At 38.7% G+C, this 16,192-nt stretch overlaps 1 protein-coding gene across 1 annotated transcript in view; it reads left to right on the forward strand.

The window, feature by feature from the left end:
* The first annotated feature begins 461 nt into the window (after positions 1 to 461).
* The window catches only part of LOC140195657 (sodium channel protein type 4 subunit alpha-like), a 148,760-nt gene continuing 133,029 nt past the window's right edge, over positions 462 to 16,192 (forward strand). Inside the window, exons 1-5 of the mRNA XM_072254375.1 lie at positions 462 to 525; positions 1,170 to 1,373; positions 2,919 to 2,979; positions 7,015 to 7,159; positions 7,650 to 7,838. Coding sequence (XP_072110476.1) covers positions 462 to 525; positions 1,170 to 1,373; positions 2,919 to 2,979; positions 7,015 to 7,159; positions 7,650 to 7,838 — 663 coding nt within the window. The remainder of the gene's footprint in view (positions 526 to 1,169; positions 1,374 to 2,918; positions 2,980 to 7,014; positions 7,160 to 7,649; positions 7,839 to 16,192) is intronic.

A 16,192-nucleotide genomic window follows, 5' to 3' on the forward strand; every position in this document is an offset into this window, starting at 1 on the left:
AAAAAAAGAAAAAAAAACCCGAGTCTTTAATTATGGTTTAGTTGATAGCACCCTTATTTCTGAGACAGAAAGTGATTGTAACCTCTGGGAAACATGACACCACACAACAGGAAATGGCACCATTATTTTTGTTAGCTTAGCTGCATTGGTTTATCATGAAGGATTAATTAAAGTGATTCATTTACTGAAGGAAAGCAAGATAATAATACCTGTTGTGATAGATCATTTATTTCTCCTCCTTACCAAAAATGATTATCTGATCATGTAATTATTTGTGAGAGCTTTCTTTTGAAGCTTTGTTTCCTCCATCATCATGGTGACTTCATTTCCAAAGATCACAGATGTCATTATGTAAATAAAGTTCTTAATAATTCTTATTACTAATGCGGAACAAAATACCATGATGTTGCTGTTCATTTCATTATTTGTTTGCTTTCAGTTATTTGACGTTGGCATTTCCAATGATTCCTGGATTATCTGCATTAAGGGCTTTCCGAGCTCTTAAGATGATTGCTATTTTACCTGGTAAGATGAGTGGGGTAATTTAGCATAGCAATTTTCATTCAGATTCCATACCTGGTATCAACAATTCAATGGAATACTCTTTTGAGCCTCTTTCCATTCTGTTGAATACATTACAATAGAAATGAGTTCATTTGGAAATTTGAATTAAAACCAAAATGTTGGCAATGGTCCGCGAGCAAAACTAACACTGTACAGAGAGAAACACAGCTATTATTTTGAGTCAAAAATAAAAATAGAAAGTACTGAGAACTCTCAGAAGGTTAAACAGCTTTTGAGTATAGTAAAACAGAGGTTAACATTTGAGGCTGAGACCATTTGTTAGAGCCAGACCTAAGCATACACGGGTTCCAGGAGATCTTCCAGATATTTTGACAGATTCCTAGCAATATTATGATAATACCAGAGGATATGAAATTGCCTCTCCAAAAAAAAAGATTAAAATTATTTTTGCTTTGTTTGCTTAAAACAAAAATTGTTATAGTATTTTCAGAAATTGAGCATTAGCTATATGATAATAATTGAATGTGGTTAACTCCCACTAACCAGCAGAAGTATTATTTCCACAAACCTAAATGTAAGTCGACTGTTATTTCTATTATAACTGTGACTTAGTCTCAGTCAAAGGAAAATTTATATTTCTGCAGGACTAAAGACCATAATTGGTGCTATATTCAAGTCTGCCAGACTGTTAATGGAGGTCCTCCTTCTCATGATGTTTGTTCTTCTAATTATTGCACTGTTTGGACTACAAATTTTCAAAGGTGTTCTGACGCATAAGTGTGTAAAAAATATGGAGCAAGGAATAAATATTACTCATAAAGAATGGCGAGATTTTGTTCAAAACAATTGTGAGTATTGTTTCATACATTTGAAACTATGAAAGGTAACTGTTATTTAAATATGTTAGTAGCAAATACTCTTGGAGACTGTTTGCTGTATTTTTTGCTTTCAATTAAAATCTAAAAGCCTAGAGTTCTGACTCACTTTCTGTTAGATGTAGCATTACCAACCAAATTGCAAAAATAAGTACAAAATATATTAATGGTTGTTTTTCTTAAACAATCTGATATATCACCTGCAGGACTTTGGCAAGTAAGATTAACAGGAATGAGTAATCTCTTTGGCGTGGCCTGATCTGGGAACAGCTGTGTGCGGAAATTGTTTTAAACCATAGTTTTATATTTTGCTTTCAAACTTGTGCCTGTTACCTAAACTGTGGGTCACAACCAAAATTGCAATTGCAACATCAGCTGATAGGATGTTGGTTGAACCAAGAGTCATATTTAACTAACCATGTTAGGTCAGATGCATCCTTCTAAGTGGCACATCATTCTGATGTGGAAACCTAGTTTTAAATTGTTACAAGATCAAAGTTTCCCAAATTCCTCCTCAACAATTTTGTGGAAATATCCTTACCAATTGCACTATTGAGGTGCAAGATGGCTGTACTCAAGTGCAGTTGAGGATGAGTAATATATCCTTTCGAGAACCTTTGACACAGACAATCCCCAAGTACCAATGGGTTCCATTGTTTCCAACATCCAGAAATCAATTTTGTCTGTACAATACACAAAATCATTTGATATGATATCCATGCCTCCAGTGTGTTATAATGAATGGTATCAAAACACATAAGACTGTTAAGAAAGGACAATTACTAAAGATGAAGAAAGAATGGAAACCATTTCTGCCATTTAACTGAATGAATGTATTGTATGTCTCTACCTTGTACTTTGAATTTAAGAATTTTATGGCATCTCGTACTTATGCGGAGTATCCATAAGTTGGGCAGTCGTAAGCTGGGGACAGCTTGTAGTGTATTTTGACGAATCACTGGACAATATCAGAGCTGAGAATGATTCTACTGTATCAAATTTTAGATTTACAGCAGAGATCATAAAGTATTGATCAAGTGCTGGAACATTGGGCAGTGTTTGCATTGCTAAAGCACAATTGTTGAGACGAGGTGTAGCTCCCAGGCTGAGAGCAGGATATTTAATAAAGATAGAGAAGAAGGACCTTTGTGACTAATTTGGCTCAGTAACCCATAAAATAAATTAAGGAACACATTAAGCAAGCCAAGAAATAAGAACACTAGCTGATTTATCATTATCCACTTTTCCAAATTCCCAATTCAGGGATTGGAAACCAGTTTACTGCTCCTGTAATGTCAAAATTGCCTAAATTAGCACAGAGATTCTCCTCTGTAGAGTTCAATTCAATGCTAAATGTTGCCCAGATATGACAAATAACTGGTTATTACCTGGTACTTGTAGTATGAACACGGGTGAGAATAGTTTTTCTGAATTAAAATATTGTGCATGGATTGACAAAATAGCTTTTCCTTTCAGCTTATATACCCTTACTAAATAAAATCTATTCTACTTTTACAGCTAACTGGCTTGTGCAGGAAGATATCGACATAATGGTCTGTGGAAATGGAACAGGCACCGGGTAAGCACTGGCTTCAAGAACTGTAAACAATGAAGGAAAGCTATTGCTAAGAAAACAGCACGATTAATGTGTAACAGATAAACATTAAATTATACCAGCTCTGTTTACTGTGAGACTAAGTCAATGCATACTCCTATGAACAACATTCTCCCAATTATAGATGTAAAAATTGACTTCATTGTTATCTTCTTCTCCTTACATTAAAGTTGCGCTGAGGTAGCTCTTTTTTGTGGTATGTTTGTCAGCTATAACCTTGGCAGTTCTTTCCCTCAGCTTTCCTATTATCAGAATTATTATTGGCCATTAAAACCAGCTGAAAGGAAACCCAAGCAACTGACAAACTGTGATTAACTAACCTTTATTCTTAAGTCAAAGACCTAGATGTGAGAGCATCCTTCAGGAGGGTTATGGCAGGAAAGCAGCATCCTTCACCAGGGAACCCCATCACCCAGATCATGCTCTCTTCCCACTCCTGCCTTCAGGAAGAAGGTACAGGTGGCTCAGGCTTACACCACCTGGTTCAGGAACAGTTATTACCCCTCAGCCTCAGGCCTGTGAACTAGTGGGGACAACTTCACTCAACTTCACTTACCCCATCACTGAACTTCTGCCACAACGTCTAGATTCTTTCAATGACTCTTCATCTCATGCTCTTGATATTTATTTCTTAAATATTTATTATTATTATTATTATTTCTATTTTTTCTTTCTTTTTGTAGATGCACACTTTGTTGTCTTTTGCACACGAGTTGTCTTTCATTGATTCCATTATGGTTATTGGATTTATTGAATATGCCTGCAAGAAAATGAATCTCAGGGTCATATATGGTGGCACAGATGGACTTTGATAATAAATTTACATTGAATTTTGAACCTCTGAATTTTAGTAGCATTTCCTTTAAGATGATTAAACAGATTTAAAAACTAGTTCCTGCCTCAATCACTCAAGAGGTGAATCCTTTTAATCAAGGTTTAGCTGATCAGACATTAATAATGATGAGTTTATTGATGGGTTGCTGACTTTATGCCTCACAATTGAAACCTTATTTCAAAATGAACAATATTGCTATGCTTGAAACACCTAGGAGGACTTGCAGGTTGTGGAGAGAGAAATATAGTATTGACATTTTAGATTAGCATCTCTTTTCGGAATTGGAAGACCTTACTGATAAAAATTAAGAGAAGTAAAGGCAACTAGTGGTGAGGAGGCATGGAGTAAGGAGGGAACAGCTGCAGAAGACATCATACCTCTGTGTATGTTTTTGCCATTTCCATAGCATTTGACCCTTTTTTACAAGGTCGAGTTACTAACTCAACACTCAACCCAGCATGGATGGAAAGCATGCAAGGAGCCCTGCAGATTTGAACTTGGGACAGTTTGCCTCAAAGTCCGGTGCTGATACCACTACACCACCCACCAGCATGGTAGTTCTATGTTGACTGGGGTATATGTTCCCATGCTCTGCTGGGTGGATAATTTATGACAGCAAGTCCTGAAGAATCTTCTTCTGTTTTGAATGTTACAGTCGTTGTAGAGGAAGCAATCTAACACAATGCTTAGGAAGACTCAGTTGTGCTCACGAGAAAGGTATTCCATGGGAAAGTTGTTACTCACTATAATATACACTTGATTAATGCTACAAGTGGAAGAGTGATGATACCAATTTACCAATCGTGTGAAAGGAATCAGTAATGCTTTCCCTGGTAATACAGTGTCTATAAGTTAATCAGCAAATACAAATGTAGAATACAAAGTGTTAACATGATGCATTATAATACAACATGTTAAGCACAGATGGCTAGAGTTGAATTTCTAGACAACAATATTTTCCATCGTGTGTGTTCCTTGGGCACTCATACCTCTATTGTGTAGACATGAACCATGGAGTGTACTGCTGCTGGTACTGACCCTTAGGAATTCCATCCTTCAAGCTTCTTAAACTATTATTCTGTTCTCCTTGACAGCCCATATTTGAAGTGCCTGTTTAGTGTAAAAGTGTGTAATTTTCAGTCAAACAAAAGGCCTCAGTGCCATACAGTGTTACAGGCAGCTGTAATGTCTCTTAAAAAACGTTTTCTTCAGCATTCCTTAAAATCCAGAACTGAGCCCAGGGACTGAGCATCGATGTCTTAAGCAAAGGGGGCCAGATAGATTTTGCAAGCCTCTCAAATTTACACCAGCCACGGCTGGAGCATGGGGTGCTGCCCCATCTTTGAATTGGACCATTAAAGAGGTGCAATCAGATCTGTTTGTTTTCATTTTTTAATTTACATTTGTAATTAATCTTCAGTGTTTAAACCTGTCATCTATAGATTTATTTTTTGCTTTTTTATTTATTTATTGAGATGCAGTGCAGAATAGGCCCTTCCAACTCCTTGAGCTATGCCGCCCCACAATCTCTTGATTTAATCCTAGCCTAATCATGGGACAATTTACAATGATCAATTAACCTACCAACTGGTATGCCTTTAGACTGTGGGAGGAAATCAGAGTACCCGGAGGAAACCTACACAGTCACAAGGAGAATGTACAAACTCCTTTCTGGCAGTGCCAGGAATTGAACCAAGTCATCTGTACTGTGAAACATTGTGCTCACCACTACACTGCCATTTTAATTTTTAGTATTTTTTCCTTTGAATCAATTTGAACAGTTTTCATAACTTTCTGATCATCAAAAATATTTAAAAATTGTTCAAAGGCCTTTGACTATTTTGACTTATCAAAAATCCATCAGATCAGTCTGAAGGCAGAGCCCAGAATTCACTACCTGAGGCCAGCTCTGCCTCCTGGGAAAGCAAATGCAACCAAACATCAAAAATGATTCGACACATGAGATCATTAAATTAAGTAGGAACAGCAAGCATGGGCATCAAGTTAAAGTTGCGACTAGTCTGCGTTATGCATTTGGCAGCTGGGAGTTAATGGTGCATTTTATTTATGATCTTACATGAATGAGATATGTCATTAATCACTATGGAATCTCTGGTGATTAGCTGTATTCTGGGATGGCAATGTTTTTAGCTTTTTTTCCTGATTTTCTGAGACTCAGTTTCTATCTAAATATTTTTATCTAGTCAAAAAATTGGAGCCAATTTTTAATTGCTGTACCTTGTTCGGTAACAAATTACAGAAATAATTATCTGTTCTATTAACTTTGCCAATCTTGATCACTTTAACAGCCCTTTTTATCAGCATGTGGTTAATTAAATTAATGCTGGCTGGTTTCAGTTTTTCTTGAACTTGTTGGCTGACCTTCTCTATATATTGCTACTCAAATTATGGTAATTTGATGTTTCACATCATATTTTCACATTGAAGTTTGCTGAAATTAGGCATTACTACTTTTTGGTACATTTGAAGAAGGTTAAAAATATACCATGCTCGTCTCCATATGGAGTCCTTCTACAACAATACATCATATCGCCTTTATGATATTGCTTAATTTTTAACAACATCAAACTCTTTCAACTTGATGTTGTTAAACATCTACTTGCAAAGCTTTTTCCACCTTGGTGCGCTGAATAGAAGATGGCAGATAAATAGGATTAATTGGATAGGTTGCTGGAAGAACCAACACTAACATCAATGATCTTCTGCTGTGTATCATTCCAAAATTCTAAAAGTGAACATTCAAACTCAAATGCTAAGAAAACGTTACAGATGTTAGGGCACCTTGGTGGTGTAATGGTCAGCACAACACTATTACAGCTCAGGACATCGGAGTTAAAAGTTCAATTCCAGTACGTATCCTCTGGTTTCCTCCCACAGTCTAAAGGCATAACAGTTAGTAAGCTAACTAACCATTTTCAGTTATCCTGTGATTAGTCTAGGATTAAATGTGTGGGTTGCTAGTCAATGCAGTTCATTGGGCTGGAAGGGTCTGTTCTGCACAGTATCTCTAAATAAACAAAATTAATTATAATACTAGAGATACTATTTTTTAAAAAGGTGCAAAATCTACTCATAATCTCTTAAATTGATAACTATAGTTCATAATACTAATGTGATTCCGAATATTACTACTCTATTTGCAGAAGATGCCCCAAAAACTTTACATGTATGGCTGGCATTGGAATCAATCCAAATAATGGATATACAAACTTTGATAATATTGGATGGGCATTAATTACAGCATTTCAACTCATCACACTTGACTTCTGGGAAAACACATATAACTTGGTATGAATTCTAATGATTGCAAAGAATAATCCTATACAAAGCATAGTCGTCATGTTTACTCATTATAGTAAATCCCACCTTCTTTCTTTCTGTTGTCCTTCGCGGTGATGTTTCCTTACGGTCCTTAACAGTAAGGAACTATGTAGCATTTGGATATAAGTTGCTAGGTTGACAATAAATTGGAACTGAATATTGCTTTGATGTTTGTGGGAGTTCCTACACCTACTGGTTGTCAGCATTCCTCTATTACCGTAGCCACTATACTTGCCCTTTAATAACCTTAATCATAACTACTATTAGAAACTCTATTAGCATATATTTAGAGTGTACATTGTGCTGAACTATTGTGTAATTACAAGGATGTTCCTACAATACTATTAGTTTGCAGTTGTGATTAAATTATTTATCTTCATATTTTATTCATATCACCTTCCTTTTTTTCCAATATTTATGTCATTGATAAAGCCTCTTTATACTCTTTCTATTCTAGGTGCTTCGTGCTAGTGGAGCTCACTATATTATATTCTTCATAGTTGTCGTCATGTTTGGTGCTCATTATATTGTAAACTTGGTGCTGGCAGTTGTGGCAGCTTCTTACGAAAAAGAAGCAAAAAGGAAACAAGAAGCGAAAGAGGAGGAAGGACGAATTTTGGAGCTAAGGCGGCAGAAGAAATTACTGGTATATCACAGATTGCAGAAAAAGTAGATTAGATAGCCAAACAATAAAGGCTTGGTAACCCAGCACGAGGTGGACTGGACAGGTGCCACTTAATCAAATATGCTGGTAAATCAAGATTTGGACTGGCTGTTCTTTGATGGTGCCTTGTCATTAGTCTATTTGCTCCAAAAGATAACATAAATATATGATAACAGAAGAAATAGGAGCAGGTGTAGACTATTCAGCTGCTTATTCTTACTTTTTTATTTAATGAGATTATGACTGATCTTTTACCTCATCATTTTCTTGCACTATCCCCATATCTATTGATTCCCTAAAAATTCTATCCCTCTCTCTCGCTCTCTTGAATATACTCAGTGACTTAGTCTCCCCAGCTCTCTTAGGTACGAAATTCTCCAATCTCTGGATGAAGGACCTGCATTGTGTTGTGCTGTTCTATGTTCTATAAAGACATTTCTTCTTCTTTGTCCTGAATTGCCAGATGTGAATTTTAAGACCTCCACACTCCATTCACTCCCAATGCATATTGCTGTATTCCCCAAGAATTCTGTACATCTCAATGAAATTACCTCTCATTCTTCTAAACTTCGGAAAGCATAACAATTGTCTGCTTCATCACTCTATATTTGACATTCAGTGATCCTAAGATTCATTCTGGTGATCATCTATTGCTCTCCCTTCCTAGCAAGTACATCCCAAATTAGGTATGGAGACCAGACCTGTACATTATATTACTGATGCAGGGCCATTGATATTGGGATAAAAACACCTTTATTATTCTTGTTCTTGGCTCTTCTTGAAATGAAGGCCAACATATAATTTGCCTTCTAATTCCTTGCCAAACCTGTATATTATATTTCAGTGATTCATACTTAAGGACAGCTAAGCAACTTCCGAACACCACTGTTTAATTTTAAACTTGACACAAGGTAAGGATGCTTTTAGCACTTTCTGATGAGTAGCTATCTTCAACTCTGTAGGTGGTAGAATGCCTTACAGCCCAATGTCAGTGAAGGTAGTCTCGCAGAAATGGTAAATGCTAAACCACGTTACAGAGTCATCGAGTTATACAGCACAGAAACAGCGTCTTCAGCCCAACAAGTCCATGCTGCCCATCTACGTTTGATCCATATCCCTCTGTACCATTTCTATCCATTTACCTATTCAAACGTCTTTTAAACGCTATTATTATTTCTACCTCAAACGCTTCTTCTGGCAGCTCATTCCACATATGTAGCACCTTCTAAGTGAAAAAGTTATCCTTCAAGTTCCTATTACACTGGATCTCTCTCCCTCACCTTAAACCTATGCCCTCTAGTTCTTGATTCCTCAAACCTGGGGAAAAGATTGTGTGCATTCTCTCTGTCTGTGCCCTTTGAGATTTTATTCTCCTCTATAAAATCACCCCTCAGCAACCTATGCTCCAAAAGATAAAGTCCTACCCTACCAACCTCTCCCTGTAACCCAGTCCCTTGAGTTTTAGCGACATTGTCATAAGTTGACTTTCTGCTTATTGATGTTTCCTATAGCAAAACTGAATTGGAATTTCCAAGTGTGGCCTCGTGAATGTCTTGAACAACTGCAGTGCACCACTTCAATACCCTATACTTAGTGTCCCAACTAATAAAGGTCAGCGTGCTAAAAGCCTTTTTCACTATCCTGTCTGTATGTTTGGTCTATATCTGCCCCTACCATTTCCTCAGGCAATTCTCTCCATATAACCACAACCCTCTGTGTGATAATCTTACCCCTCAAAGTCCTCTTTAAATCTTTCTTCTCTCATCTTAAACCTACACTCTCTACTTTTACACTTCCCTTCTCTGGTGACAGAAGGACCGTGACCATTACCTATTCTACGTCCATGATTTTATAAACCTCTCTCAGTCTTCTTCACTGTGGGGAATACAGTACCAGCCTCTCAAGTCCTCTGATCTTAGTGAGATCCATGTGTATCTTCACTGTACCCTCTCTAATTTAACCACTTCATATATTGTGGAAATGAGAACGTGCACATTACTCTAAATGTAGTCTTAGCAATGAGTTGTATGAGCTGTAACAGGATATCCCACCTTCCATATTCAATGCTCAATTGTCTTTTTGACATATAAATACATTACGCCTAAAGGTTCCCCTCAATCAACATTGACTTACCCTTCAAAAAACCACGTTGACTATAAACTCATGGAATTGAAAGCAATTGATATGGATAAGACATAACTGTGCAGCAAAAGACAAACCCTCGGGATAAAGTGCCTTTTACTTAAGAGTGGAAGGACACAACTTGTGGGGTTTCATGATCTGTGTTGAGTCTCGACTATCCATTGTATTTATGAATGGCTGAGATTAAACCACATTCCCAAGTTTGCCTGTGACACCAAAGTAGGTGATGTTACAAGCAATGCAGATGGGTGTATTATAGCGTCATCTTATTTGATAAGGGATGAACCTTACCCAATGGTGCCTGAAATTTAAATCATTAGCATCCACTGACGTTCTCTGGTGCATTACGTTAATTTTCTGTTGAGTGATTGTAGCACTTTGAGCAAATGGTCAAAACTATGGTAAATGGGATACCACCCCTTTTGATCATAAAAGGGCAGAACAGATATTTTTATAATAAAAGCTACAGAGTGTTTGGTAGTCAGATCATTGAAATAATTAAAGATAGCCAAGGGGCCATTGTTGTCCATGAGTTGCCTTCTTGAACTTTTGATGTTCTTATGGTGACATTCATTCAATGCAGGGATCCACATTCAAAATCTATATCAATGATTTAGATGGAGGGACCAAATGCAATACACATACTGATGGTACTAATCCAGGTACAGAAGATAATCAAAAAGACTGAAAAAAGCAGCTAGGACTCTATCTACAAAACTAGAGAACAGGAATATAAAAGTAATACTTTAATTATAAAAAGCCCAAGCCCAAGCTGGACCGCTTTGAACAGCAATGTGAGCAGTTCCATGCACCATCCTTTGATAAGATATATTCATCTAAGATTAACTTTAAAGAAACAAGATTGTGTTCCCTGAAATTTGGAAGGATATAGAATTAAAAATGAAAGGATTTGGGATAAAGAGAGAGAAACTCTTTCCAAGCATTTGGAATTTGGACTTCAAGGGTATGATGACCAGGCGTTATAGGAGCGGAGAGCAAAATTATACAGGCAAGAGAGAACTTGGAATTATTTTTTACAACAGCATTTGATCTGTAACTACATAGCATCCACACAAAAACCACCAGACTCAAAACAGTTACTTTCCCTAAGCAATAAGGCTGATCAACACCTCAACCCACTAACTCACCCCACCACACCCCACACAAGCACTGCTTTTTCATTTCCTGTCAGTATCACCTTACCTAGTGTCAATTTATGTGCATGCAGTCTCTCTATGTATATAAACTACCTTATGCATTTGTATTTATTATGTTCTTTATTTTATTGTGTGTGGTCCTTTTTTGGTGCTGCATCAGATTTGATGTAACAATTATTTCGTTCTCCTTTACGCTTGTGTACTAGAAATGACATTAAACAATCTTGAGTCTTGATTCTAGAGCAGTGAAAAGGTATTGAATGATAAAAGCGAGTTTATAGAGTTGAGTCAGTGATCTCATTAATGATGGAATGGACTGAAGGGGAGAAATGGCCTATTCTGTTGCTATCTCCTTAAAAAGAATGAAAAAAAATCTATGAATGCCTCTCTCATGCAGAGTGGTTAATTTTTCATTATCTAAAGATTGCCTCCACAAGGTGGCAGCAAAAGGGCCATTACCTTTCACCTGTTCATTGAACAATATTGCTTAATTTTGCATGAAGATTCCCAAAACCCTAAATGAAAGCAATTATGAAAGAAAACGTGACATAAAGCTATAGGGCAAGGTGTATGAGGGGGACATAAGAATATAAAAACATAAAATAAGCAGAATGAGGCCATGTATGCCTAGTTATTCCCACCATTTTCTATTAATCAAATAATCTACATCAGTATATTACCCCCCTTTCCCCTCTCACTTTCAAATCTCTTACTATCTCTTCTTTCAGTTAGTCCTGACATAGGATCTCGGCCCAAAACGTCGACTGTACTTCTTCCTATAGATGCTGCCTGGCCTGCTGTGTTCACCAGCAATGTTTATGTGTGTTGCTCAGTATTTTACTGTTTGGTGGTATGGTGGTTAGAGTTTGGAGTTCAATTCCGACACCACTCTGTAAGGAGTCTCTGTATGTCCTCCTCATGGAAAGTAGGGGTTTCCTCTGGGTGTTCTGGTTTCCTCCCACTGTCCAAGGGCATACAGGGTAAGTTAATTGGTCATCAAAAGTTGCCCCATGATTAGGTTAGGGTTAATTGGAGTTGTGCAGCTGGAAGGGCCTACTCCTTGCTGTACTGCTAAATATATAAATAAATTAACGATTTCATCAATGATGATTACTGTCAAATCAGGGATGCCACCATTCCACCTGTTGTTAAATCCACTGATAAAATTTCCCATAGGTATAAGATTTCGCATGGAAGCCTGTTGAAGAAAATTAGGAACGTGTTCTAGCCACTATGATACGCTGCTCATAATCACATTCTTGTTTAAGGGAACTTGCTGTGCATAATTTGCCTGCTTATTTTTCTCTTTACAGCAGTGAAACTCTTCAAAAGTATTACATTGAATTTAAAGCACATTGGAATGTCCTGAGGCTTAGGGAGGTGTTCTGTATGTGAATATCTTGCTTGAGGGAGAGAGAGAGAGTAGCTGAGAGGATTAGCAAGGGAATTGTTATGTCTCCCCTCTTGCTGTGAAATGGAGACACCTCTTTCCCCCTTATTAGGGAGAGAGAGAGCCTGTGGTATGTCGAATTACTGGGTGAACAAGTAGTCTTTGGGGTTCTGCAAGTCTGTGTCTTTATTGATGCTTTGCTGCACGCTTGAGTGCTCGGTGGAGGTTGCCAATGCTTTTTTTGCTGATGGGGGAGGGGGCATCGTTGCTTTGCTGCTGCTTACGCTTGTGAGGGGGGAGCTGGAGGGAAGGTTTTGGGGTTCTCACACTTAACTGCCATTCACGTTTTGGGGCACTCCTCTTTTTGTGGATGGTTGCAAAGAAAAAAAATTCATGATGTATATTGTATACATTCCTTTGACATTAAATGTACCTTTGGAACTTTTGTAACCTTTGAATTCAAGTGTGCAAGGCCAAGTCAGCTGAAGATATTGACCAGCAATGACAGAACAAAGATAATTAATGATACACAACGAGTCATCATTGCCCATGAGTTGCCTTCTTGAACTGCTGAAATTCTCATAGTAACGTTCATTCAAGATTGTGGGGTGGATTGATGATTTAAATGGACAGACCACATCCAATTTGCTAATGAATCTAAGTTAGTTGGATGTCTGACTTGTGGGGAGGATGCCAATATGTTATAGAAAGATTAAGTGAATGGGCAATGAATTGTCAGATTGGATGCAATTAGATATTATTGACTTTGTTAGAAAAATAGAGTGTGAATATCATCTTAAATGGTGAGAGAAGGAAAGATGTTGCTATTGAAAAGGATCTGGGTCTCTCTGTGTACAGATTACTGAAAGTTAAGGTGAAGGTGAAGGTGCAGTAAAAGTTAGGGAGGCAAACAGTATGAAACACGGGAGGCAGACAAGTGGGTCACGGTTAGGAGGGGGAAGGGGAAGAGTCAGGTAATAGGGAGTACCCCGATGGCTGTACCCCTTAACAATAGGTACTCCTGTTTGAGTACTGTTGGGGGGGACAGCTTACCCGGGGGAAGCGACAGTGGCCGTGCCTCCGGCACAGAGTCTGGCCCTGTAGCTCAGAAGGGTAGGGCAAGGAAGAGGAGGGCAGTTGTGATAGGGGACTCGATAGTAAGGGGGTCAGATAGGCGATTCTGTGGACGCAGTCCAGAGACCCGGATGGTAGTCTGCCTCCCTGGTGCCAGGGTCCGGGATATTTCTGATCGTGTCCAAGATATCCTGAAGTGGGAGGGTGAGGAGCCAGAGGTCGTGGTACATATAGGTACCAATGACATAGGTAGGAAAAGGGATGAGGTCCTGAAAGGAGAATATAGGGAGCTAGGAAGGGAGTTGAGAAAAAGGACCGCAAAGGTATTAATCTCGGGATTACTGCCTGTGCCACGCGACAGTGAGAATAGGAATGCGATGAGGTGGAGGATAAATGCGTGGCTGAGGGATTGGAGCAGGGGGCAGGGATTCAAGTTTTTGGATCATTGGGACCTCTTTTGGCGCAGGCGTGACCTGTACAAAAAGGACGGGTTGCACTTGAATCCTAGGGGGACCAATATCCTGTCAGGGAGATTAGCGAGGGCTACTGAGGGGACTTTAAACTAGAATGGTTGGGGGGTGGGAATCAAATTAAAGAGACTAGGCGTGAGGAGGTTAGTTCACAACAGGGGGATGGGAACCAGTGCAGAGAGACAGAGGGGTGTAAAGTGAGGGTAGAAGCAAAAAGTACTAAGGAGAGGAGTAAAAGTGGCAGGCCGACAAATCCAGGGCTAGCATTAAAAAGGGCCACTTTTCAACATAATTGTATAAGGGCTAAGAGAGTCGTAAAAGAGCGCCTGAAGGCTTTGTGTGTCAATGCAAGGAGCATTCGTAATAAGGTGGATGAATTGAAAGTGCAGATTATTATTAATGATTATGATATAGTTGGGATCACAGAGACATGGCTCCAGGGTGACCAAGGATGGGAGCTCAACGTTCAGGGATATTCAATATTCAGGAGGGATAGACATGAAGGGAGGGGAGGTGGGGTGGCGTTGCTGGTTAAAGAAGAGACTAACGCAATAGAAAAGAAGAACATAAGCCGGGAAGATGTGGAATCGATATGGGTAGAGCTGCGTAACACTAAGGGGCAGAAGACGCTGGTGGGAGTTGTGTACAGGTCACCTAACAGTAGTAGTGAGGTCGGAGATGGTATTAAACAGGAAATTAGAAATGTGTGCAATAAAGGAACAGCAGTTATAATGGGTGACTTCAATCTACATGTAGATTGGGTGAACCAAATTGGTAAAGGTGCTGAGGAAGAGGATTTCTTGGAATGTATGCGGGATGGTTTTTTGAACCAACATGTTGAGGAACCACCTAGAGAGCAGGCTATTCTGGACTGGGTTTTGAGCAATGAGGAAGGGTTAATTAGCAATCTTGTCGTGAGAGGCCCTTTGGGTAAGAGTGACCATAATATGGTGGAATTCTTCATTAAGATGGAGAGTGACATAGTTAATTCAGAAACAAAGGTTCTGAACTTAAAGAGGGGTAACTTTGAAGGTATGAGACGTGAATTAGCTAAGATAGACTGGCAAATGACACTTAAGGGATTGATGGTGGATATGCAATGGCAAGCATTTAAAGGTTGCATGGATGAACTACAACAATTATTCATCCCAGTTTGGCAAAAGAATAAATCAAGGAAGGTAGTGCACCCGTGGCTGACAAGAGAAATTAGGGATAGTATCAATTCCAAAGAAGCAGCATACAAATTAGCCAGAGAAAGTGGCTCACCTGAGGACTGGGAGAAATTCAGAGTTCAGCAGAGGAGGACAAAGGGCTTAATTAGGAAGGGGAAAAAAGATTATGAGAGAAAACTGACAGGGAACATAAAAACTGACTGTAAAAGCTTTTATAGGTATGTAAAAAGGAAAAGACTGGTAAAGACAAATGTAGGTCCCCTACAGACAGAAACAGGTGAATTGATTATGGGGAGCAAGGACATGGCAGACCAATTGAATAATTACTTTGGTTCTGTCTTCACTAAGGAGGACATAAATAATCTTCCAGAAATAGTAGGGGACAGAGGGTCCAGTGAGATGGAGGAACTGAGCGAAATACTTGTTAGTAGGGAAGTGGTGTTAGGTAAGTTGAAGGGATTGAAGGCAGATAAATCCCCAGGGCCAGATGGTCTGCATCCTAGAGTGCTTAAGTAAGTAGCCCAAGAAATAGTAGATGCATTAGTGATAATTTTTCAAAACTCGTTAGATTCTGGACTAGTTCCTGAGGATTGGAGGGTGGCTAATGTAACCCCACTTTTTAAAAAAGGAGGGAGAGAGAAACCGGGGAATTATAGACCAGTTAGCCTAACGTCGGTGGTGGGGAAACTGTTGGAGTCAGTTATCAAAGATGTGATAACAGCACATTTGGAAAGCGGTGAAATCATCAGACAAAGTCAGCATGGATTTGTGAAGGGAAAATCATGTCTGACGAATCTCATTGAATTTTTTGAGGATGTAACTAGTAGAGTGGATAGGGGAGAACCAGTGGATGTGGTATATTTGGATTTTCAAAAGGCTTTTGACAAGGTCCCACACAGGAGATTAGTGTGCAAACTTAAAGCACATGGTA

This window comes from Mobula birostris, chromosome 3 (assembly GCF_030028105.1).
Source record: "Mobula birostris isolate sMobBir1 chromosome 3, sMobBir1.hap1, whole genome shotgun sequence".
Taxonomy (NCBI): domain Eukaryota; kingdom Metazoa; phylum Chordata; class Chondrichthyes; order Myliobatiformes; family Myliobatidae; genus Mobula; species Mobula birostris.